We start from the raw sequence: 25,514 nt of genomic DNA on the forward strand, positions 1-25,514 counted from the left end.
ATCACCTCACTTGAGGTAACAACGAAGGTGGGCCCTAGGCAGTTTAATTGTAAAGTAGGAAAAAATATTTCTTTGGTGTCTTTCATCTGTTTATTAATATGCCCCTTCTTCTGCCTGACCATGTCCTTCCCCTTTGCAGGCAATGCTATGACAACAATTCTTTAGAGACCCAAAAATGAACTTTACTGACTTCTTCTCTCACTGGACAGTGCTGAATGTTCTAGGTCATTTGTTATTCTTCTGTTCATGAATACCATTATTTATTAAGTGCCCATTTCCTTACCACTCAGCCAGGTGGTAAAGATAGTTATTAATGTATACACATTAATGTGTAATAATGACATAGTATCTTAGCATCATACCTTTACAACCATAAGATAATATGTCAGCATTTCAGAAAGGACCATCCAAACCTTAATGCAAAATATGGGCATTGCAACTGGTGGCATGCTGGTAAGGAAGATGTGTGGAGAAGGAGGGCCTTCAGGGTCCTGGCTAAATAATACCCTATATAAATCTGCCTACCTCCTACTCCTTGGTCTATCCCTGGTCACATGTACTGATTTTCAAAAAAAAACAAAAAAGAAAGAAATTCCCATCTTACCCAAATTCTTGGAGTTGATGTTGACTGTGGAATTCTAATGTGCTTGGTTCTTAGGGTATGACTGGTTTCCCTGGTGCTGCTGGACGGACTGGTCCCCCAGGACCCTCTGTAAGTAAATCACTCCAAACATGTGTCTTCATTTACTCTAGCCAAAAGACCTGGCTTCTGGTAGAAAACTGGTAAGAAACTCTTCATGAAAACACATCACTAATATTTACTATTACTCTCCTGGTCTGAAATCAGTTTTTCTGAACCATTAAGATGTTACCATCACACATTATATTTTATAATATCAGTTTGAGAGGCTTTTACTCATGTGAACCCCAGTCCCCTTTCAGGGGCATGGTCTCTTTGGAAAAAAAAAAAAACTGAACAGTTTTAGTCACATATCAGATATTTCTATATTTAATTACCCTTTATGGCTAACATTCTGCCACCATTGTTAAGGTATAATTGTTCCTGAATTTAAAGGTGGTTTGGCCTCTAATTTAATTCTGAGTCAGACTCTCCTGTCAGGACTCAAGAAAATTTAATTAATTACCAAGGATTAAGTCTTCTGGTTAAGGTTTCAGGGGAAAAAAATAGCAAAGATGTTGATTTCTTGGAATCCTTTTACAGGTTCATAACAGAAAAATATTCATTCCCTGTAGACATTTAATTAAACCTAGTTGAGAGCATGTGTGATTCCTCAATTATGAACAAAATGCCTCTATTGGTTTTCTTAAAAAAAAAAAAAGAAAAGAAAAAAGAAAAGGCAGAGTCCTTCAAAACTCAGAGTCCCATTCATTTATCATTAACTCCTATCATTCTACATAGTTCTGATTCCAATATGCCAGGGTACCAGTGGCATGACATTGTTTTTCCTCACAGAAATTTGCCATAGTCTCTCCTCCATTATTTGGTTTGTCACAGCCTCATGAAGGAAGACAGGAGTTGCTTCTTTCTGCAAGAAAGAATGTTAAAAACTATAAATATTTCCCCAAAATGGCCAGGGTATTATTTTATTGCATCACATTGTTTGCATCTTAAGATCTAGAATCTTTGCCTCTCTATTCCAGGCCCTTGCTGATTAACAGAAAGAAAATGACCTTGTACATTTGCTCATAGGGTATTTCTGGCCCTCCTGGTCCCCCTGGTCCTGCTGGGAAAGAAGGGCTTCGTGGTCCTCGTGGTGACCAAGGTCCAGTTGGCCGAACTGGAGAAGTAGGTGCTGTTGGTCCCCCTGGCTTTGCTGGTGAGAAGGGTCCCTCTGGAGAGGCCGGTACTGCTGTAAGTGATTTCCAACTCCTCTTTCTTAATACTTTATGTTGAATTAAAATAAAGCCCCTACACAAATCTTCAAGTGGCATCAATTTGTTGATGAGTATTGTAGGCTCTCAAGTAGAGCTCAACTGAGCCAGGAAATCTGTCCAGCACACACTGAGGGGCTGTGGCTTCCATAGATGCTCACAAAGCACAAAATTGGGAAGACAGTAAATGAGGGAACTCAGTTTTATCACAGCGGCCCTTTAAGCTATTGAGGGCACCTTACTGGTACCAGGATTAGAACAGAGTCCCATTGCTGTGGCCATTCTACTACAAATTAATCAATCTCAGTAAGTTACCAATTTCTTAAACATACACTGTCCAGTACTAGTGCTACTCTGAAAGGTGCCCCTAGTAGACCTTAGATGCCAAAGTCAAAATTTGCTTCCTTTTGAGATACTGATTTTACTGATTCCCTTTTCGTTTGTTTGTTTGTTTGTTTGTTTGTTTGTTTTGGGATGGAGCTCCCCTGTGTTGCCCAGGCTGGAGTGCAGTGGCATGATCTCAGCTCACTGCAACTTCCACCTCCCCAATTCAAGCAATTCTCGCCTCCCAAGTAGTTGGGACTACAGGCACACGCCATCATGCCTAGCTAATTTTGTATTTTTAGTAAAGACGGGGTTTCACCATAGTCAGGCTGGTCTCGATCTCCTGACCTCAGGTGATCCACCCACCTTGACCTCCCAAAGTGCTGGGATTACACAGGTGAGCCACCCCACGCAGCCTGATTTCCTTCCTTTTGTGTATATACCCAGCAGTGGGATTGCTGGATCTTATGTAGTTCTATTTTTAGTTTTTTGAGGAACTCCTCTTACTATGTACAACTATAATGTATCCATAATAATTTAAAATAAAATTATTTTATTTGTTTCCCTGCCTCGAGGCCATAAAAACTCTATTTCACCACCCCAAGTGTCTTTATAAATCTCAACCACATATTTTTAAATGTTGTGCCATTGGTCTCAAGGATGAATCAAATACAGAAGTATACATGCCAAGATGTAAACTCACTGTCATCACTAGAGAAAAGATATCCAAGGATATTGCCTAGTAATATGAGGTCATTAGCCTTTTTCTAAGCTGATGACAGTTTATTCTCACAATCTTCAAGCCAACCTGTGTTATCACCCAGGCTCTTACCCATAATACTCAGTATTTTTTCTCCATTTAGGGACCTCCTGGCACTCCAGGTCCTCAGGGTCTTCTTGGTGCTCCTGGTATTCTGGGTCTCCCTGGCTCAAGAGGTGAACGTGGTCTACCAGGTGTTGCTGGTGCTTTGGTGAGTGCTTGACAATATTCTGACTCCATTAACATAATAAAAGATTTTAAAAGCTGCCACTTCAAATGTGACAGATTGATCACTGAATAACTTCACTTAAGATTTTTATTCATGGCATTTTCTTTATACAGATCACATGTCACTTGTCTAAGAAGCTTTAATACCACCTTACTTAGACACACACTATAAAGACACAGCTTAAAATTATGCAGAATGATTTTTGTTCTTTCAACGCGCTTAAGAACGATACAATCTCTAATTGCATTTACTCCTCTGCAATATGAAATGCTGGCATCATTTATCCTGTAGGAAGAATGAAACTCTGGAAGTTCTGAATCATTCCATTAAACCTTATACGTGACAACAACTAGAAACCATCTCACCTCCATAAACTCTATCAACTTTATGAATTCATTTCATTTGGGATACTAAATGACACGAGGCTCACTTTTTACAGAGCAACATCCCGTGATTACATAAAGCTGGCCATCTACACATGTAGAAGGAGGGCAGGGATGATACTGATGATACTTCTTACCACTGTGTGACCCATTCACATTCAATTTACCTTCTTTCTTCAACTAGAATCTCCTGAATAGGGTTGTTTTGGAGGGGAAGGTTAGCATTCTGTCAAATGAGGGGAATGTCATTTTATTTTCTCTGCCTATTTAGGGTGAACCTGGTCCTCTTGGCATTGCCGGCCCTCCTGGGGCCCGTGGTCCTCCTGGTGCTGTGGGTAGTCCTGGAGTCAATGGTGCTCCTGGTGAAGCTGGTCGTGATGTGAGTCCAACACTTGGTTTGTAAAATAAAACCGAGCAGGATTTCATTGTGTGAAACTTTATGTCCTCAGCAGAGGTTCTCTTGTTCCAAATTTCTGAACAAGATGGTCAGCTTCTCCATAATATCTACACCTAGTATTGAAAATATGAAAAACTGCTTAGGCCAAAGAATGGGCTTTTCAGTAGCACACTGCAAAATTGGGCCCAAGTATTTAAAACATCTCTAAAAAATATCTAGGTTGGCAGGTTTTTATCCCTAGTTTTAACAGTCTGAAAGAGGGTTCATTACTACTGAGCACTGGAAGTGATGAAGACAGAGTAGCCACAACATAGGGGCTGGTAGGCAGCAGAGCTTCGCCAACAACCTTAATTTGTGTGGTGTCTTCACAGGGCAACCCTGGGAATGATGGTCCCCCAGGTCGCGATGGTCAACCCGGACACAAGGTCAGTACACTTTTCATCTTTCTCTAATTCAGTAGTGATTAAAATACAACCCAGATTGATGCTAAGCTTCATTTTGCCTTTGATAGGGAGAGCGTGGTTACCCTGGCAACAATGGTCCCGTTGGTGCTGCAGGTGCACCTGGTCCTCATGGCCCCGTGGGTCCTGCTGGCAAACATGGAAACCGTGGTGAAACTGTAAGTTTGTGAATATCATTCCCTCAGTGCAGCATTCTCGTGGGCTTCGCTTCTGACTTCCTCACACTTGAGGATGGTGGGAGAGTGGGGAGAGGAATCTTGGGCCTGGCTAAGTTGTGTTTTTCTTTTCCATTTCACAGGGTCCTTCTGGTCCTGTTGGTCCTGCTGGTGCTGTTGGTCCAAGAGGTCCTAGTGTATGTACATGCTGAAGATTTCTTTACAAAATTAAAATTTAGAGAGAATCAGTCCAAAACATCCATTAAGAAAATAAACAATATTTCAGCTAGACTTAATATTTTTAAAACATTTCAGTCCATGCTGAGAATTGATACAAATAACTTGAGCTATTTTGAATCTCTTCTGCTTGTTTGTATTAAAAGATTACAAGGATCTAGCCACTTTACAGATAGCGCAACTAAAGCAGATTACTAGCAGAGGTGAGAGCTTAGCTAGACCTTTACATGTCCTGAGTTACCTTTGTAAACGAATTAAGTAGTATTTGTGGTGAAGTGAGTATCATTTTTTTAAAACGGTAAGTCTTATCCATCCTTCTCTTTTTTTATAGGGCCCACAAGGCATTCGTGGTGATAAGGGAGAGCCCGGTGATAAGGGGCCCAGAGGTCTTCCTGGCTTAAAGGGACACAATGGATTGCAAGGTCTGCCCGGTCTCGCTGTAAGTAAACTGTAGCCATCTCGCACATAAACTGACCCTGAAGGCCTTCAGCTCAGAAGGATTTTCATATTTTCACTGCTATTGTTCCAATATAGCCTATGTAATATCCATTTCCCATTCTCTGGCTAACTCCATCTCACTCTTGGAGATAATGCTATTTCATCCCAACATGAAAGGTGAGGATTAAGGGAGATAGAAATATACATACATTAAAATCTCCTGGCAACAATGTCCTTCAACCCCACTTAAAATAAACATAATTAGAGGAATGACTAATATTGCACTGCTGAAATAGGTTGTGAAAAAAATAATTGAATATAATAGACATAATGGGAGACAAGAGCCCCACTTTACATTTTCAATTTTCTCAATCCGGAGTCCATTTAAACTAAAGTTTCCCATTCAATTTGGAAAAAAAAAATCTGTCTCTTGAAATGTGCTCTGAAAGTGTGATTTTCCTATTCTCTCTTTAAAGGGTCACCATGGTGATCAAGGTGCTCCTGGCTCTGTGGGTCCTGCTGGTCCTAGGGTAGGTAGACTCAAGAGAAGACAGTTCATCTCTGAAATAGAAGCTAAAGCGAGCAGTGAGCCCCAGGCTGCTGCTCCCTTGGTGGGATTCACCAGCTCACATGCACTTGGTGTCTGTCTTCCTTAGGGCCCTGCCGGTCCTTCTGGCCCTGCTGGAAAAGATGGTCGCACTGGACATCCTGGTACAGTTGGACCTGCTGGCATTCGAGGCCCTCAGGGTCACCAAGGTCCTGCTGTAAGTGTGATTTGGGAAAATAATAAAGAAGATCACTGACCTGAGGAATATTTTCTTCAGACTAAACCAAGACAACTATGACAACCCATTAAAGTTAGCTCAATTTCAATATATCCTCTAAAATATCTGGAAATTGTCTATATGCAATGGGCTCGTTAAGCCCATCCCTGCAAATATGCCTGGGAGCACGTTATTTATTTATTTGAATTTGATTATTTTTTACTTATTAGAACATGCTTCCGTGTGAAGCTCAACGAAAATCTGCCATGGATGTCTCTCACTGTAACAAAGTATAAAGCCTCTCCTCTCTCACTTTCACCTTTGCAGGGCCCCCCTGGTCCCCCTGGCCCACCTGGACCTCCAGGTGTAAGTGGTGGTGGTTATGACTTTGGTTACGATGGAGACTTCTACAGGGCTGACCAGCCTCGCTCAGCACCTTCTCTCAGACCCAAGGATTATGAAGTTGATGCTACTCTGAAGTCTCTCAACAACCAGATTGAGACCCTTCTTACTCCTGAAGGCTCTAGAAAGAACCCAGCTCGCACATGCCGTGACTTGAGACTCAGCCACCCAGAGTGGAGCAGCGGTAGGTCAAGATGTCCAGACCAGACTGACCCTTCTCACAAGTTGAGCTTTTCAAAATTAGTTTCCATTGACATTTAGAGTGAAAATGCATTTGGGTAAAGATTACATTATGTGAAATCACACACAATTAATGAAGCATCATCTTCTCCCAACCAGCACCCAACCTCATTTCTCTTAAAATGTATTTTTGCACTTTTCATAGTAATAAGTACCCTGATTTGATTTTTCATGGAGGAGGGGAGGGAAGGAACTGTCTAATCTTAAAAATAGCCACTCTCTTCTTCTTAAATGTGGGGTAGACAATCAAAAATGTTACTTACGAGAGTCAGTATCTTTCATTAGTTATTATTAGAATCTATGTTCTGCTCAATGAGAAGTTTCATGATCTGAATGTTATTTTCTTAAAAGGTTACTACTGGATTGACCCTAACCAAGGATGCACTATGGATGCTATCAAAGTATACTGTGATTTCTCTACTGGCGAAACCTGTATCCGAGCCCAACCTGAAAACATCCCAGCCAAGAACTGGTATAGGAGCTCTAAGGACAAGAAACACGTCTGGCTAGGAGAAACTATCAATGCTGGCAGCCAGGTGAGGAATCCCCACAAACACCTCTCCTTCTGCTAAATAATATTTTGGTAGAACTGTTTGTTAATTATCTGCATTTTAATCTCTGACAAAAATGGGCTTATTAAAAAAAAAAAAAACCTGTTCATTTCCTGGGTTCCAATTTTGTCCTAAATTGTACATTAGAAGATGGATTGATTGGACACATCCATGTAATTCAAAGTTATTATTCAAATTTGACTTAATTGGTAGTCACTGAAAAAACTGACTAATGTCATTTAGTGTGAAGGAGCACTGGCCAGCATATACCCCACACTCATGCATATGCATTTTCAGAATGTGAGCAGCTTTTCTGAATTTTTAATCAAACCTTTTCACCAACTTTACTGAATGCCTACTGGAATTCCACAAATTACAAAATTACAGAAAAAGAAAAATGTCAGAATTTCTACCTCCTCATTCTCTTATTCTAAAGAAGAAAGCATATGCAAAAAGGATTAATTGGAACAGATAATGTTTTTAGATGACCTTGCCTCAGTCTACTAGGTCTTTTGTTCATCTGGGTAACTGATATTTCAAAGACAAGTGAATTAAGTTTTCTTTGAAAGTACCCTTTTCCTAAGCTTGGCTCTGAGTCCACTCTTCCTGAGATCTTTTTTTTTTTTTTTTTTTTCACTCTTAGTGTCTGAGTCCTTCTCCAATTAACTGGAATTTCATCTTATTTTCTGTAGTTTGAATACAATGTAGAAGGAGTGACTTCCAAGGAAATGGCTACCCAACTTGCCTTCATGCGCTTGCTGGCCAACTATGCCTCTCAGAACATCACCTACCACTGCAAGAACAGCATTGCATACATGGATGAGGAGACTGGCAACCTGAAAAAGGCTGTCATTCTACAGGGCTCTAATGATGTTGAACTTGTTGCTGAGGGCAACAGCAGATTCACTTACACTGTTCTCGTAGATGGCTGCTCTGTAAGTAATAGTGAAATATGGGAATAGCTTTGGGAAGTGGGATGGAGGGTTCTAACTTAGACCCCCCACAAGGAGGGGTCTAAAGGGAGGGTTAAATTAACAGAAGAATGAGAGAACTATCTTATTTCATCTTTATTTCATAAGTAAATTCAGTTTTTGTATGTATTTTATATTTATTTATTTATGCATATTAATTTCGTATTTAAACTCAGATGATAAATTCAGAGTATTCTTATCAGATAGTGCCTTCTGAAATACTGAAATGTGTGCTATGTCCGTGCATTGTTTTTCCTTTAGCATAAGTTTTTTAAATGGTAATGTATGCCCAGAATGTAAAATTTCTTGAGACTCCAGTGGCTTAAACTATAATTTATAGTTATGTGTATTTTATTTTACTTATTAGTATGGCCTACATTTAACTTTTAATGCTTTCTCTACAATATGCTATAAATATAAGAAAAATTAAAATTCACTAACAGCAATACTACATACCCACCCAGGTCCTGCTCTCAAAGACACACATAGACGACATACACACAACAATCCTAAAAATGACTTTGTAGACATAAGTCATTTGGAACGTGCGTTGAAATGTTGTGGGGTTTTTTTGGTTGGTTGGTTGGTTTTTTGTTAGACTGATAGAGAGCCCCTCCCACTAAAGACACCCTTGATACTGTTATTTCAAAAATGAACTCGTTGATCTGGGACAGACATCTTCAGAAGGACACATGCCAAACAGTGGTTCTTATGGAATCAAAGGTTCAGATGTTATCAGATTCAGAAATAGTGATGATTTGCGTATCTATTTTCTTCTCTTTAAACAGAAAAAGACAAATGAATGGGGAAAGACAATCATTGAATACAAAACAAATAAGCCATCTCGCCTGCCCTTCCTTGATATTGCACCTTTGGACATCGGTGGTGCCGACCAGGAATTCTTTGTGGACATTGGCCCAGTCTGTTTCAAATAAATGAACTCAACCTAAATTAAAAAAGAAAGAAATTTGAAAAAAACTTTCTCTTTGCCATTTCTTCTTCTTCTTTTTTTAACTGAAAGCTGAATCCTTCCATTTCTTCTGCACATCTACTTGCTTAAATTGTGGGCAAAAGAGAAAAAGAAGGATTGATCAGAGCATTGTGCAATACAATTTCATTAACTCCCTCCCCCGCTCCCCCCAAAATTTGAAATTTATTTTCAACACTCTTACACCTGTTATGGAAAATGTCAACCTTTGTAAGAAAACCAAAATAAAAATTGAAAAATAAAAACCATGAACATTTGCACCACTTGTGGCTTTTGAATATCTTCCACAGAGGGAAGTTTAAAACCCAAACTTCCAAAGGTTTAAACTACCTCAAACACTTTCCCGTGAGTGTGATCCACATTGTTAGGTGCTGACCTAGGCAGAGATGAACTGAGGTCCTTGTTTTGTTTTGTTCATGATACAAAGGTGCTAATTAATAGTATTTCAGATACTTGAAGAATGTTGATGGTGCTAGAAGAATTTCAGAAGAAATACTCCTGTATTGAGTTGTATTGTGTGGTGTATTTTTTAAAAAATTTGATTTAGCATTCATATTTTCCATCTTACTCCCAATTAAAAGTATGCAGATTATTTGCCCAAAGTTGTCCTCTTCTTCAAATTCAGCGTTTGTTCTTTGCCAGTCTCATTTTCATCTTCCATGGTTCCATGGAAGCTTTGTTTCTTGGGCAAGCAGAAAAATTAAATTGTACCTATTTTGTATATGTGAGATGTTTAAATAAATTGTGAAAAAAATGAAATAAAGCATGTTTGGTTTTCCAAAAGAACATATTGAGTAAAATTCCTTGCTTCAATGCTCTTTGCAATATAAATATGCATCTCTACCAGCCATTAGACCAAGTGCCTCTGATTAGATAGAAATTATGCAAAAAGGGCAGTTTGGTGTGGTAGAAAGAGCAGAGAACGAGGACCCAGGAGAGCTGAACTCCAATTCTGGCTCTGTTCCTTGTGGCTGAGTGACCTGAAACTCTGAGCCTCTGCATTTCCGTTTCCATAGCTATAATATGAAAATATTCCTTTTCAGCACTATTAAGCATTTGCCCTACTCAAAATATGTAATACTTAAGCAAGATGGCATTTTCGATCTAATTTTACTATAACCAAATGTCCATAGAAACTTTTGGTTTATTATGTATTAAACACTTTGTAACAGTGGCTGAAAGTTGGTCTATGAGCAATTAATACTATTAACTAAAACAGTTTCAAATATTCAGTAAAAATGCCATACACTTAAATCTGAGGCAACTGAATACAATGCCTGTTAAGAGGTAATGTGTGTGCTGTCAATCAGGATAGACAGTTGTGGATAATAGTACCATGAACACCTACCTGCCAAATCAAGTTCATTTTCCTCCCCTGCACCTTTCAATGACATCTTTAATACACTTAAACATAGTAATGTGTCAAGTAAAATGTTAAGATTCATTTAGAGCTTATTTCCTGTTGCAGAACATAATTGTGATTGTAATATTTGCCTCGTGTTATAAGTCATCTCAAGATTCAGTTAGTTTTAAAGGCAAAAGACTGAACATGGTAAAAATGTAATATTAACCCTAAAAAGTTAGCATGGTCTCCTAACCAAAATGCAGATTCCTGGTCCTCATCTGCCAAATTCAGATTTAGTAACAAATTGGTATTCTTATGCATCCTGTGAAATTCTGATGTGCACCAGTTGAAGAACCATCCAATGGGGTTACTGCCATAGTCCTTTGTAGTTCTAATATTCTGTGTCTGACAAGAAGGAATATATATACCTGATCAAACCATATAAAGAAAACTCCTGGGATCAGAATGCTGGTACTCCCTGTAAATTAGTAATTAAAATGACCATGCAAACTTACGTGATAAAACAGTTAGAAATCTCTGGATCAAATATGAACTATGCCATCTGGCATATAGCAAAAGAAATAAAATAGCATTCATTGAGTACCAACTAGAGGCAAAAACCATGCTAAATAATAATAATGACCTTTGTCAAACTGAATCTGAATTAGCAGATTTCCTAAGCCAATGCTCACTTAATAATCACTTAATCATCATTGGTGTGAGACAACTGAAAATAGGTAAATAAATAATCGTACACCTAATAGATTACAATGAGGAAACAAAACATGGTATATCCAGTAAACAACAATGAGGAAATAACTTACAGTGTATCTAATAGATAATGATAGGATGAATAGTGAAATAAATTTTGGTATCCCAATAACATTTATGATGATGACTGAACAAAAGAAAAACTTCCTAGAATAGAATTTTCAATCTTGAAAATCTAATATTCAAGAACACTGTCATTATAATTAGATATGTTAAACATATATGCAAAAAAATGCTGAGAGTAGGCGCATTTGTGTAGAAGTTTAAGGATAATTTTTAGGCCTAAAATTTTCAAATTTGCAATAATGTAGCTATATTACTTTATTATTTACAACAAATTTACTCTTAAAATATTAGGAAAGAAGATAAACAGTCAAAAGTGAAAATATTCTGGTTCAGGAGTAGCCATCTCCAGGGAAGGAGTGGTCAACCTCCCATCCACCTGTTTCCTGAAGAGAAGGACAAGCCTGGCCTAAGGGTCATCAGTCATCATCCACCATGGACCAGCCACCCTGAGAGAAGCTTGGGAGGGTGTACAAAGCTCTACAGGCCACAGCATCCTCAGGTAGCTCAGGGAGCTTATAGTTCAGTTCCAGAGGCAGAATAAAATAATGTGTGAACAGAATTTTAAATGACATATCCTCTGAGGATAACAGAAGACACTATTAATTAATTAGAGGGAGTGTTGGGAAATTAACCTTTGTCTCACACAGTAACTGATATTTGGATTGAACTAGCCTCTCTTGATAGAGATCTCATTTCACCTGCAAGCTCTCTGTCTGGCTCAATGCTTCTTCTCTGGAAGTCACATATTAGAACAGGCTGGTACTTACCAAGCCAGGAGGTCCACTGTGAGTGTTCCCAGGGCCTGGGCTCAAATGTGGACATAGAGCAATGGACTGAAGACTTGGCCCTTCCACGACCAACCCACTCTTTACAGGCTGATCACCAGGCCCAAAGCATACTCCTCACAACTTTTCTTGACCCTTGGTCGAGTGAATGTCAGCCACCTTTAACTTGTAGGAGTGCGAAAGGGAAGAAAATTGCACGTGAAAGAGAGAAGAAGCAGGTAGCCAAGATCTGGGGAGGGGACATTAATCAAGTCTAGTAAAAAGGGTCATTTAAAATTCGAAAATCAATACAGCTAATGCACTGGCAAAGAGCAAAGATACCTGAGCAATGCTGAACACATTTATTATCTTTAATGCCAAAAGACTTTTTTATGCTATTCCACTTAATATCACTGAAAAGGAAGTTCAGAAATTGGATTATATATAAGAAAAGTTGGAAATGTCATTCTGGGTCAGAACAACAATCCATCTAGATGAGTACTTTGTCTTTGACAGTGGCACCAGGGGAAATTTGGGAGAAAGAGCAGTTGGCACTTATGAAGCCAGCCTCAGAACTCCCATTTAATAACCCATTGTAAATCTTTTTTGTACATAGATGTATCTAAACTCTTCCAGAGTCCTCTATCTGTTTTGAAATATGTTGGTATTACAGTACCAACAGGAGAGAGCTAATGCTGAATTGTTAGCTCAGCTTCCTAACTCTCTGATCAAGTAGCTAAAATATGTTTTCTATCCTTGTGCCTGGATCAGCCGTGGATTGGACAACTCCGTATCCTCAGGGAGCACTAGTAACTGCAGCAATGGGGCCATAGACAACCCATAATGATTGACTTATCCCTGTTGTTCAGTGAAATGAGCACATAATTTGTGGTCAGCAGCCAAGGCTAGGAGTACTAGCTCTACCATTGACTAGCCCAGGGCCCTTGGGAAAGTCTCTTAAGTTTTTTGATAATTTAGTTAACGTGCCTGCTCTTAGAGATTTCTATTACCATACCTATCATCTCACAGAACTGCTCGGGGGACCAAACCAGGCATGTGTGAAAGTGCTGAGTAAAGTATGGGCAAATAGACTTGTCATCACTAGGTCCAAAATTTCCGGGCCACCGGTGGAAACCTCTTGATTTATTTTCTGATCACTGGCCCTCTAATTTAAGAGGAAGAGAGTGTAGAATTTACACTTAATTAGCACCACTCTCTAAAGTGGTAGTCTATCAATTTTGAATTATGCCTCCTTATTAGTAAAAATTTGAGTTCTTACAACAAATTTACTTACATATATATAAATGTTATGCATATATTATGATGCTAGTATATGCAATATAAAACCTCTACAGAAAAAAAATTTGTAAAGACAGAAAATAAATACGCATAGAAGGGTCCATAGTCCAGTGGATCATTCTGCATGCCCCTGGGATGCATGCACCACCCCCCTTCCATTTTAGAGAGTATTGCACTAAACAAGGATGGTCTTCAGGGGAGGAGGAGCATCAATGAACTCCTGAAATCACATGTTACATACATTCGGTGGGTATGTACATTTTTCTTGGAAGAAACATACACAAATTTCATCTGATACTCCTAAGGGTTCATGTCCCAATAAGATGCTATAAGCCACTGCACAAAAGAAGCTTTATCCACATCATTAAACCCTGGACTTTTCTGAACTATGACTTTCTTTTTTTTTTTTTTTTTTTGAGACGAAGTTACACTCTTGTTGCACAGGCTAGAGTGCAGTGGTGCAATCTTGGTTCACTACAGCCTCCGCCTCCTAGATTCAAGCTATTCTACTACCTCATCATCCCTAGTAGCTGGGATTACAGGAATGCACCACGCCTAGCTAATTTGATATTTTTAGTAGAGACAGGTTTTGCCATGTTGGTCAGGCTGGTCTCGAACTCCTGACCTCAGGTGATCCACTCATCTCGGCCTCCCAAAGTGCTGGGATTACAGGTGTGAACCACCGCACCCGGCCTGAACTATGACTTTCATATCTCATCTTAGGTGTCTTACTCAGAACATGCTACTTCTCCTATCCTAAGACCTGAGAGAACCAGTCCAAATTTAAATAACGGTTTGTCTTTTATTCTTCCACTTTTCTGATATGAGTCCTCTGTCCTATGCTTTAACAAGGCTTGACATATACCTTATGACCTGTTCTCGTACTTTGCAACATAAAAATGCACCAATCTTCAGAACCTTTTTAAAGAAGAGCAAACAAACTCAGTAATGGGGGACAATTAATTGAACTATGCCTTTTAGGTAAAATGTGAATGTATTCGTTTTTTAATTTTTAAAAGTGACAGAGTTTAACCTAAAAATTATTGCAATTTCTGGCACTGTAAAATGTCTTGAGGACAATACTGTAATTGTTTTCCAGGGATCCTCAAATCACCTCATAGAACCAAATTTTTTCATCTGATTGCTCCAAAGCAAATCTAATATTCTGAGCTCCAGACATAGGAGTAATTTTGGCCAAAATTAACAATCCTACTGGAATCTAGAAAGGTATCCTTAAAATTGAGATTCACGATAAATTTAAAGAAATTTATAAGCAAAGCACACAATGCATTTTACCATCAAAGCGAACGTATTTTTGTAGTGCGGCATTGCTCTTGGTGTCCCATGGCTTAATTAACCACAATAATGATGAAAGAAAAGATAAACAATATCTTAAAAATGGAATCTATTAATGCTAGGCAGAGTAAGAACACCTACTGCCAAGTGGATGGACCTTTCTATCTCTACGGAATGTCAATTCGAGTTCAATGCTCCCCCTGCTGGCTGGATAACAGAACACCTCAGTCCTTTAACAGTACCACGGGCATACCATTGGAGAATGAAAATTCCAATTTAGGAGGAGAAAATAGAACAGCTTCCTGTGCTTATATCCTGTTAACTCCAGACACACAGACTTCTCCTCAACTTCCACAGGGGTCTACCTTCATGTTCTCAGTACTCCCTATTTTACTTTCCCTCTCTGATCTATCTTTAATATCACTCCCATGGAGCCAATAAATGGAAGCCACAAAGAGACAAACATAAGCTCAAACAAAGAATGAACTTTTGGATGAGTAGAGCTGTCCAATGCTACAAACATTGCCGCAATATAAAGTGAGCACCTTTGAGGATTTAAGCAAAGGGTGGGTCTATTATATGGAACAGAGACAAGAGGGTGTGGTAACAAAGAATCAGTGTTTAGGAATCCAGAGCTATCTGGATTTGTATGCTGTCCACCATTTCCTAATCTGTTAAATGGGGATAATAAAAACACTATCCACGGGACTGTCAGGATCAGAGATGTGAATGCATAGCAGCTTGCAAGGTTGGCCGGAGGTAAGCACTCAGGAGCATTAGAACCATCACTATCATTATCCCCTCAAGCCTGAATCCTCCCTAAAAGCCTTTAATTCCAACACCAAGAAAAGTAACCACTTTTTCAGAAGTACTATCTTCTCTAACAACAGTAGCCTAAGATGCTAGTGCATCTACAATTCAATTATCCTGCAATTTCCCTTACCACAGATAGCTTCCAGCAAAGTCTCAAATACTCACAATTTTGGTGAGTCCTTCTCCACAACCCAATAGAAAAGCATCCAGTTTGTATTAAAAGTATAAAAATCTCTCCAATGTTTTGCAAAAGTAAACCCACAATTCCACCTTCACAGTCATAAAATAAAATTGCTGACAAAAAGAACAAATTTGCATTTAATATTTAACTGGTCTGTCCCTTATGCCTTAGGTGTCCAATTTTGGAGGGAAAAAAAAGATTTCTAAGCTTAGAAATGGCTCCTTTGCTTACTTGGAAGTCAGTTCTTCTACACAAATCGACTATAACTCATACATGTTAAATTTGCAAACCTCTGACACTTAATTTTTACAATTTGATTTTATAAAACTTTGTGGCTGGCTGTAAAAATTCTAACTCAAGAGTTTACCAGCGTGAGAAATAATCATAATTATTAATGTCCTCAGAGAAATTTCTTGCCCTACATGAATTTACTAAAGGGCTTTAAACATTTTAAATCACCTATTATTGCCAGTGCTTTGAATGTTTATGTGAGTCATATTGTAAGTGGATGCACTTCAAAGAAACATGGAAGAAGCTTTGATTATAGATATTTTCAAAATGGTTTTTCTAACACTGATTATAGATCTACTTTCCCTTATAAAACAGAAGTTTGAAATCATTTCTAAAACTTTATCAATATAACTAGAGTTTCTAACTGCTACTTTGTTCACCATGATAAGGTTTGTTCCTAGTCAAAATAATTTAAAAAAAAAAAAAAAACCTTCCTCAGAAAACATCTGGAAAATTGCCCATTTAACCATTTCTCTGAGTTATTCTCAACAAATATGTACTTTTATTTATAACTGGGCATGCTTTTAAAAATATAGTGAATTTATGGTCAGTTTTAACCTCCACATGTTTTCTTAGACTTTCTTCCACTAAAATATCACAATAAATGGTCACCTTGACACCGTAAATTATAAAAAGAGCTTTGCTTTCCTTCTCTCAAACTTGGGAGGGCTATGTATCAAAAACAGAACAAAGTCCACTGAATCCTTTGAACCTTTGAAGAGAGAAAGACAAATCAATGACAAAAATGATGTACCTTCTCACCAATACACAAATTAAACTGTGTATTTTGTAAGATGTATAGGGTTATTGGTCTTTTTGTTATCACTTTTGTGAGGTATCTGCCAAGTAAGTCTAATTCAGTAAAATAGATTGATACATTGAGGAAAAATCTCTAGTCTGCCTCCTGGGTTGGGAAGAAAATCATGCAGACTGTTTAGACATCCTATACCACTCATGTTTTTATCTAATTGGTCTGAAATATTATTTAAAACTCCCTTGTTGATTGTAATATGCAGGAAGTCTTGAGAAAAACTGTATGAAACTAAAGCCACAAGGTTCTGAAACCCTCCCTTAAAGTCCTGGCAAAGTGGGAAGTCTGTGCCTATGTGTCTTTTTCTAGGAAGACAGAGTATATTGTACTTCTCTAAGTTTTTCCAGACCCCACACAATATTTACCAAACCAGAATTGCTAGGGGTGGACCCAAGATATTTCTATATTTAATTAGTACACCAAGGTGGTTCTCATATACTCTCAGAGTTTGAGAACCACTGGTATATTAACATCATCATATTTTTAGGTGATTCTATATCCCTCTCTGCAAAATGTTTAGGACTACAGCTCTCAAATAGTGGGCTCTTTAAGCTGTTTTAAAAAGAACATGTAATGGCTCATTGAACATGTGAGCAATTAATTTGGGAACAGTTGCAATATTACAAATGTGATTACTTATTGCTAACCCAATTAATCCAGTCAGGAAGAATGTTAATTACAAAGAAGTGTGGAAATTAGCATGAGTGCATGACTAAATGCCTAAAATCTGACCTATTATATTGTCTGTCAGGTAATTTACTTTAAAAATACTTCCACAGGAGGTTTTATGCATATATGTGCATGAGGGCTATAAAGTAACATTAATCCACACTTCAGGACTGATTGAGTAATCTTGGACATATCCTAATTAGGAAAATCCATAGCTTTAGAATTGGCTACTCTGGCATTTCAAATACCATCATTAAAACCTACACCAGAGGGTATGTTAATTAGCATAAAAGATGTCAATAATAATTTTTCATAGTTGAAATATGGTCTTGAAGATATATGGAGAATTAATAAATATTTGACATAATGAAACTTAGGCTAAATCTTGCTCTATTTGTGACATACCACTTGGTAGCAAGATTAATGGGGAAAGACATATAATCCTATCTATCTTCAATCACCACAGACTACTTATATTTACCAAAAACTCTTGAATTACTAAATTAGTTCAGATCACTTCAAAAAACGGCTCAAAAAAAATGGGAAAATGGTAAAAGATGGCCAAGAAAATGACACACAAAGCAAAACTGTACTGAATTGATTTAAAAAGCGAAATGAAATAATGCTCCAAACAATAACAGCATTTCTCTTATGAGCAATGGAATATCAATCAAAATGAATCCAGATATAATAGAAAGCAATCGGGAAGGATGCCAAAATTCCAAAGAAATCATCTCTCTTTCTATAGGAACAGCCAAGATTTACTAGGTGCTTTTATGGCCCTTCCCCTCTGGGAATTAACTGAAAAGCTAAAGGAAGAGCCTTAGCCAAGCTGAGCCACTCAACTCCTCTCTTTTGAAAATTTAAAAGTTGCAATGGAGAATGGCAGAGAATAATGGAGGCGTGATAATGACAGCACTCTACAGATGACTGTGAACTTTTGCAGATGAGGTCACAAAACAGTACTAGATTTCTGGTTGTTCTTTCAATTATGAAATAATCCAGTATCCTTCTACTAACTTTCCTTTTTGCTTAAGTTAGAGAAAGTTAATTTCTGTTATATATATATAACAAAAACAGTTTTAACTAATATACCTAGTAAACAGGATATGGCAAAAATGGAGGAATACAGGACCAACTTAAAGGAGAAATAAGAGTCACAATTTTGAATGGTCTTAAAAAGTACCCAGAGAAAGAACATTGTTGGAACACAGTTCATGGATGTTTGGCATTTCTGCATGTTTTGCAAGCAGAGACACTGATGACCTTCGTTCTGAAATATCTGTTCAAGGATGTTTGTATAATGATAGTGTGCAACCTTGGAAGAGAGAATTAATGTCTCCTTCAGAAGAGAGGTTACTGTCCACTATAATCAAGATAATAGCTCCCTGCAGGGCAAATGTCAGGCAGGTTTGCTCCCAGCCCATTGTAGTTTTGGGTTCCATATGCTGGTGTTTTTCAATTGCAACACATCCATTTGGATTGCTCAGCATTTTCCCCAAGGGACTTAGGAAAACGGGGCCTGAAGTAAATATAAAGCTTTTAGTTCTTTGCCTTGCTGGAACAAAGTCTTTTGTCTCTGTGACCCAGAAGCTGCATGCCTTCTGTCAGCATCTATCAAACTGCGGCCGGCTAACATCTTAGCTTTAAAGTAGAGAAAATTCCAGATCCTTCAGAGTTCTTGACAAACATTTCAAAGAAGAATTTATAACAGAATGAAGCTGCATCCGTTCTGTATTCTTGTCTTTCAAGTTGCCTAGCAACTAGTTGGTCACCATTGATCTGACAATCTGCAGTAATGAACGACCACGCTATATAGAAAAGTGTAATTGAACTACATGCTTCTAGATGGCAGATTGTCTGATTCATCTCTGTATCTCTATCACCTAGTCCAATAATACAGACTCTAGACTTAGTGATTTTATTGTTGCAGGATTTTTCTTTAGTTTAGCTAATGACAGGGTTCTTTGTTCCATGGCCACAAAAATTCAGGCTTGCAGACAGTTTGAATGGTTAGTAAGACAGGGTTTTATTGGGTGAAAAAAGAAGAAAAGGGGAAACAGGGACTCTTCCCTAGGCCAGAGTCCCTGTTAGAGTGCTTCTCACCTGGCCATTTGAATTCCAGTTTCCACATAGGAAGAGGAGGGGCCAGGCTACTCCCCCATGCAAACAGCACGAACTTCTGTGTCTCCACCCCAATGCGCATTCCTCCTAGTGTGCAGGCTGGTTGGAGTTTTTCCAGGGACCCCCTCCCACCTGGCTATCTCATTATGTTGAACAATTGTTAAACAAAAAAGGAAACTATAAAAATGACTGCTGGAATAGGTATAGAGTTGTAGTAACTAAGATAGTCCAAAATCTGTATCACAGGTACTTTACCTTATGAGCATCTTGTATCTTCAGGTTTATTTAAACAAAACTAACAGAGATCCACTCAAGGAAGCTCAAGTGGCAGGGACATACATAGAGAAATAAGAGCAAGAAAGGTAACAGCCTACTGAAATTGGAGCTGCAACATGGCTGCCTCTCTATTTATTTATTTTTTTAGAGACAGGGTGTGGCTATGTTGCCCAGGCTGGAATACAGTGATTGTTCACGGTGCCATCATAGCACACTGTGGCCTCGAATTCCTGGGCTCAAACAATCCTCCTGCCTCAGCCTCCCAAGTGGCTGGGACTATAGGCTCACACCACCATGACAGGCGTGGCTCTCTATTTAAGGCGGCTTCAGAAATCTCAGGAGCAGGAGTTTGTGACTTTTTCAACTCTTTCTTCTACAGCTTCACCACTAATCTGGTTCATTCACATTCTGCATGTTTTTTTCATATCTGCTATTAATTGGCTTTCATTATTATTATTATTATTTGTCATTCTGATTTCTAAGAGAGAGATTCTGATATTGTTCATAAATCTCTAGACAGCCTAGTAAGTGCTGACGTTTGGGTAGGTATCCCATAATGAGAGTCGTGTGATATAAAACATAGCCACCTAGACATCAGAAGCTCTGTGTGGGCAATTTTTAAAGAGGGCAAGGGTATGAAAGACCATAAATAACATCTCTATTACAAACTGCATCACAAAAGTTTTAATGTTCTGGATAAAACAGAAACTTAATTTAATTCAAATACTTTGTATTTGAATGCCTGCTTCCTATCTACCCATCTCACACTCTTCCTAGCACTACTTTCTCCTTGAAAATATATATGTTGGTCAGGCCTGGTGGCTCATACCTATAATCCCAGCACTTTGGGAGGCCGAAGCAGAAGGATCACTTAAGCCCAGGAGCTTGAGACCAGCCTGGGCAACATAGTGAGACCTTGTCTCTACACAAATTAAAAAATTAGCCAGGTATGGTGGTACATATGTAGCACAGCTACTACAGAGGATGAGGTAGGAGGATTGCTTGAGCTCAGGAGGTAGAGGCTGCAGTGATCATGCCACTGCATCTCAGCCAGGGTGACAGAGTGAGACTCCATCTCAAAAACAGAAAAGAAAAAAAATCTATCTATCTATCTATCTATATATGTTTCTTAATACAATTTGAGCATTTTGCTTTTAGATAAAGACTTAAAATATAAAGAGTTCTTAGATATCAATTTTTTTAATGCTTGTACAGAAAAAAAGAGGGGGTGGGGGTGACAAAGAACATGAATAACAAAAAACAAAAGGTCATTAAAATGCACAAAGGATGTTCAATTCCTTTAGAAATTAAAGAAACACGAAGTTAAAAAGCTCACTTCATCTCTGGCTATGTTTCTTTTAAAAATAATAGGTTGATAAGTGTTTAGACAAAAGATCACTCTCATCTACAGTTGATGTGGTATAAATTCGTACAAAATTTCTGGAGAGAAATTTATCAGTATGTATCAAAAGCCTTTAAAATGTTTATATCTTGGACAAGGAATGAACGCTAATAAATTAATATTAGATTTTTCTAAAGACTTTGACCCAGTAGAGTCCGTATGAAGGGTTCTCGTAAGGTGTGAGACTCAAGTTTTCTCTCCACTGCACAAATCAGAACAGCACATAGCTTTCCCCCAGTGCAGCTGTCCGGGCAACCTAAACTTGGAGGGAGAGCTGTGTGGGTCTGAAGAACAAGCACGTGAATCACAGAAGTCTTCTAACTTTGGGAAATACCATGGCTATTTGCAGCGCAAAGCTGACAGAAGGAACTAGAACACTGCAGCTCTCAAAAAGCCACGCAAAAACACTCTTTGAACTGGTTCACATGACTATGTGCAAATCCAACCCTCTAAACAGGTGTCATGGAAAGGAGTCTGCAAAAAACACGAAAAGATTATATTTCTAAAATCATGTTTTATTGCCTTCTCTTCCAATGAAGGTAACCCCTAGCTAGTTATTGGGAAGTCACATCCCCCTTCTTCCTGTATCTTAGCATGGGAGTGGTAAAAGTGCCTGAAAGAAAGACACTACAACAGCATTAAGTCCATGTGCAAATACAATGACTGACCCTCATATCATATCTCAGGCACAACAGTTGTCATGGCTTTATTTATAACAAAACATTGGAAATTAACCAAATGTCTAATGATAGTGGATTGGTTTAAGTAGATATGGTGCATCCATTTGATGGATTGCAATCCAGTATTTTAAATGTTCTCAAAATATACTTATAGAAAAAAATTAATAACTATTGCTAAAATAAAGAAGTAGATTACAGGGGAGTTGCATCCCATGCAGGAAGTTAGGTTTTAAAACTAGCACATAATGGAGAAAAAGTTTTGCATAATCAACATTACCCTTGAAAATCTCTAGGTTGGAGATCAAATACCATAACTTCCACACAGTTTTCCTTTTAGTATTAGAATAGTAAGGGCTGTTTTTGTGATTGTGCATCAAAATTGTTGGCTTGAGTATAGCCCATGTTATAAGAAAAATATGTATTTTTACCATCAGAATCATAGTCACTGTAGCAAGTTTCACACACCATGTGAGACACACAGAAACTGAAATTGACTAAGAAAAATGCAAATTCCTATCCCCCATCTCATGCTTATTCCAAAGCATATATTCATGAGCTAAATGAAGAGGAATTTTAAAAATTTAATTAAGTTACTGTTTCACATACACAGAGAGTAAAATTCATCTAAGTTAATGTGTGTAGTGATTATCCACGTAAATCATTACATACAATATAAGTTCAAGTTTGCTTTAAAATTTTTATTTTTTATAGATATGCATAAAAATGCAGAAAGGATGTAAGTAAAAATATTAATAGCCATTTTCTCTAGTGAGGTGATGCATATTACCCTGGTTTTTTCTTTAATCTCTCTGCATTTTTCAAAAAAATGAACATATATTACTTTCATTATCAGAAGAAAGTAGGATTATTTTTAACTAGCATTCACAAAACATAGATGGTATATTTAAAACTAAGCTTTATTGTGTTACAAATGCAGGCTACATGTAGAACAATATATAGTTTTGATGTACAATTTCTCATTCAAAAGAACAAGCATTTGGTTAAATTACCGCTAAACATTACAGAAACATGAGAACACATTATGACGCAGGATGCTTCAATCAACAAAATTTTATTCGTCTCCCTTGGTAAAGCAGTTGTTATTAGGGACTATTGAACAGAACACGGAGACAGCCTCCTTATATTGAACTGAATGTTAAAATACACTTGTCAAGAAAAAAAGGTTCTGTCTAGATATGGATTATATAAATATACATACAAAAATCTATAGAAAATTGCCCTAGGCAGTCCTTTCTGAGTGTTCATACATTCCTAATCTTTCTGTGCTTCCCTGATATATTGTTAAAATATCTATTACAGCAATACTTTCTCTGCTTCATTCTCAAAAGATGCATAGATGCATTCAGGTAATGAGGGAAATTTGTTACTGAAACACATATATCGCTCTAGTAAGCCTGTTTTAATGATTGAAAAAAATATGTCTCATATAGAAGGATTTAAAAGATAGGTTAGTTGAAATGGTTCTTTGATTATGTAAAATCACTGGTGGTTGATTCATTGTGTCAGATGTGAAATGAGATTAAATTGTAAGAGTAAGTTTTAAATTCTCTGCATTAAACTGAATTAATAAATTGAGCAAAGACATGATTCAAATAGGATTGAAAGGTTCTGCTAAAACCAGACTGTTTAGGTCCATTAGCAACCAGCTAAGAAAGAATATCTTATCAGAAAATAGTGTAGGCTGTGGAAAATTAATAGTGCTAGACCCAGTCTTGGTGTAGAATTACATGGAAGGGATTAGGAAGTGAGGGGAAGGTAATTAAGTAGAAAGAACAGCCGGAAAGAACTGAAAAGCCAAAGATCAGATGGTCCTCAAGTTGAGCCCCTCACCATCTGTTGGCAATCATCAAAATTTATTTGATCTTATTGTATATTTACTTTGTGAAAGGAAAAGAATAAAACCTCATTCTAGTGAATGAATAGGTGAGACGCAAGGAGAGTACCCATTATAACAGAGCTCATTATTATAGCAAGTAAAATCATTCCCACTGCAACATAACAAATACAATTAATATAACCTAATTGTTCCATCTTTGTCCATGTCCCTAATATCAGCTTCATAAAAAGACTCTCATGTTTTCCTGGCCTTTTGTGATTTATTTGCAGCATTGTGTTTATAATTTTACTGTCATTGTTTATTGTATGTTTGTCTATACAATTGCTCTTACAAAATTTCTGAATGACTGCATGTATCCATCAGGAAAAGTAGGTCAATCAGCCACTTAATGTTTCCCCTTCTAATCTGCATTAGCACCTGTGATTTCAGTATCAGTTAAGGGGGTTACTACTATTTACGCAGTTATACAAAACAGAAAATACAATTCTTTCCTCTCCTTTACCTCTGGTTCTCACATTCAATCAACTACCATATCCTCCTAAATGTTTTTCTATAACTTTACTTCTTTAGCCTTTGTTTTTGGGGCTTCCTCCCTTCTTTTTCAGCTGTACTGCAACTTTTCACTTCAGTCTTTCACCTTAATAAGTTACTACCTGCCTCTTTTCTCGTTCCCCTCAAATCCATCTTCCATTACACAGAGAAAACACAAATCTGACCTTTCAACTCCCTGTTAAAAGATTTCTGTTTCCACAGCACTTGCAGGATAAAGTCCAAAGGCGTTTGTGTAGTATAGGAAACCCTTAACCACAGTGTCCCCTGACTATTTCAGCTCTCTAACTCTTTTCTCCCATCTCACAGTTTATGCCCTCCAGCAAAACCAGAGAGTAATTTATAAAGCAACCACTAATAAATAATTAAGCAATTTTTATTATAATCAACTCATGACATGCCTCAGAGATGAGTATTTCTATTCATTCTTAGGTCTGTGCTTTGCGTTAGTATTTAAAAATTAGGTGCTTGAGTTTTAGAGTGTGAGCCTTGCAAGGAGGGCAACCCAAACTATATAGCCAGCTGTCACATGGGAGCATCTGTGCAAGAGGTCTCCATACAGCTCAGCAAAACAAGCAGATACATCATCATATCTCTGAATACATATTAGTATTGCCCACCAGTCAAGCAGTATGCAGCTGCACAGGAGAGCTGTATATTTTCCTTTATTAAAAAATGATTGAGACTGTCTTTCTTTGCCTGGTGTCATCTTTCACATGCCTAGCAGCACACTTTTAACATGCCAGATATTTGAAAGCTTTATCAGAAAAGGCTGACTGCCTCATATGAAGTGTTTTATTTAATTTAGTTCTGAAGTCACTTGAGAAAAATGAATTGATGTCAGATTTTTAATTTTAAAGTTACATTTGCATTGCAGATGGACTATTTAACAGTTCACATAATCAATAAATTTACTACTTCAGCACAGGATATGTTAATGAGAGACACTAGGATCTAAATTAGTGGTTTCTTTTGAAAATTCACATCATGCTTTCTTGGTTACTTGCTTACTTAAATCTGTTAATCATAAGAAATCATCATCTTGTGATGAAAAAATAAATAGCTGAATGTTTCCACAAAGTAGTCAGCTTCTTGGGCATGATATTCATTTCTTTTTAGGGACTAA

At 37.7% G+C, this 25,514-nt stretch overlaps 1 protein-coding gene across 2 annotated transcripts in view; it reads left to right on the forward strand.

Moving 5' to 3' along the window:
- Nucleotides 1–9,979, forward strand: part of COL1A2 (collagen, type I, alpha 2) — a 37,054-nt gene extending 27,075 nt beyond the window's left edge. For both annotated transcript variants that reach the window (XM_011974671.1, XM_011974670.1), the window contains 14 exons: nt 659–712; nt 1,712–1,873; nt 3,081–3,188; nt 3,861–3,968; nt 4,358–4,411; nt 4,498–4,605; nt 4,746–4,799; nt 5,171–5,278; nt 5,754–5,807; nt 5,934–6,041; nt 6,369–6,627; nt 7,035–7,219; nt 7,927–8,169; nt 8,994–9,979. In XM_011974671.1, the coding sequence (XP_011830061.1) occupies nt 659–712; nt 1,712–1,873; nt 3,081–3,188; nt 3,861–3,968; nt 4,358–4,411; nt 4,498–4,605; nt 4,746–4,799; nt 5,171–5,278; nt 5,754–5,807; nt 5,934–6,041; nt 6,369–6,627; nt 7,035–7,219; nt 7,927–8,169; nt 8,994–9,140 (1,752 nt within the window). In that variant the 3' untranslated portion in view covers nt 9,141–9,979. The remainder of the gene's footprint in view (nt 1–658; nt 713–1,711; nt 1,874–3,080; nt 3,189–3,860; nt 3,969–4,357; nt 4,412–4,497; nt 4,606–4,745; nt 4,800–5,170; nt 5,279–5,753; nt 5,808–5,933; nt 6,042–6,368; nt 6,628–7,034; nt 7,220–7,926; nt 8,170–8,993) is intronic.
- The last annotated feature ends 15,535 nt before the right edge of the window (nt 9,980–25,514 follow it).

The sequence above is a fragment of the Mandrillus leucophaeus genome, unplaced genomic scaffold (assembly GCF_000951045.1).
Source record: "Mandrillus leucophaeus isolate KB7577 unplaced genomic scaffold, Mleu.le_1.0 Scaffold148, whole genome shotgun sequence".
Lineage (NCBI taxonomy): Eukaryota > Metazoa > Chordata > Mammalia > Primates > Cercopithecidae > Mandrillus > Mandrillus leucophaeus.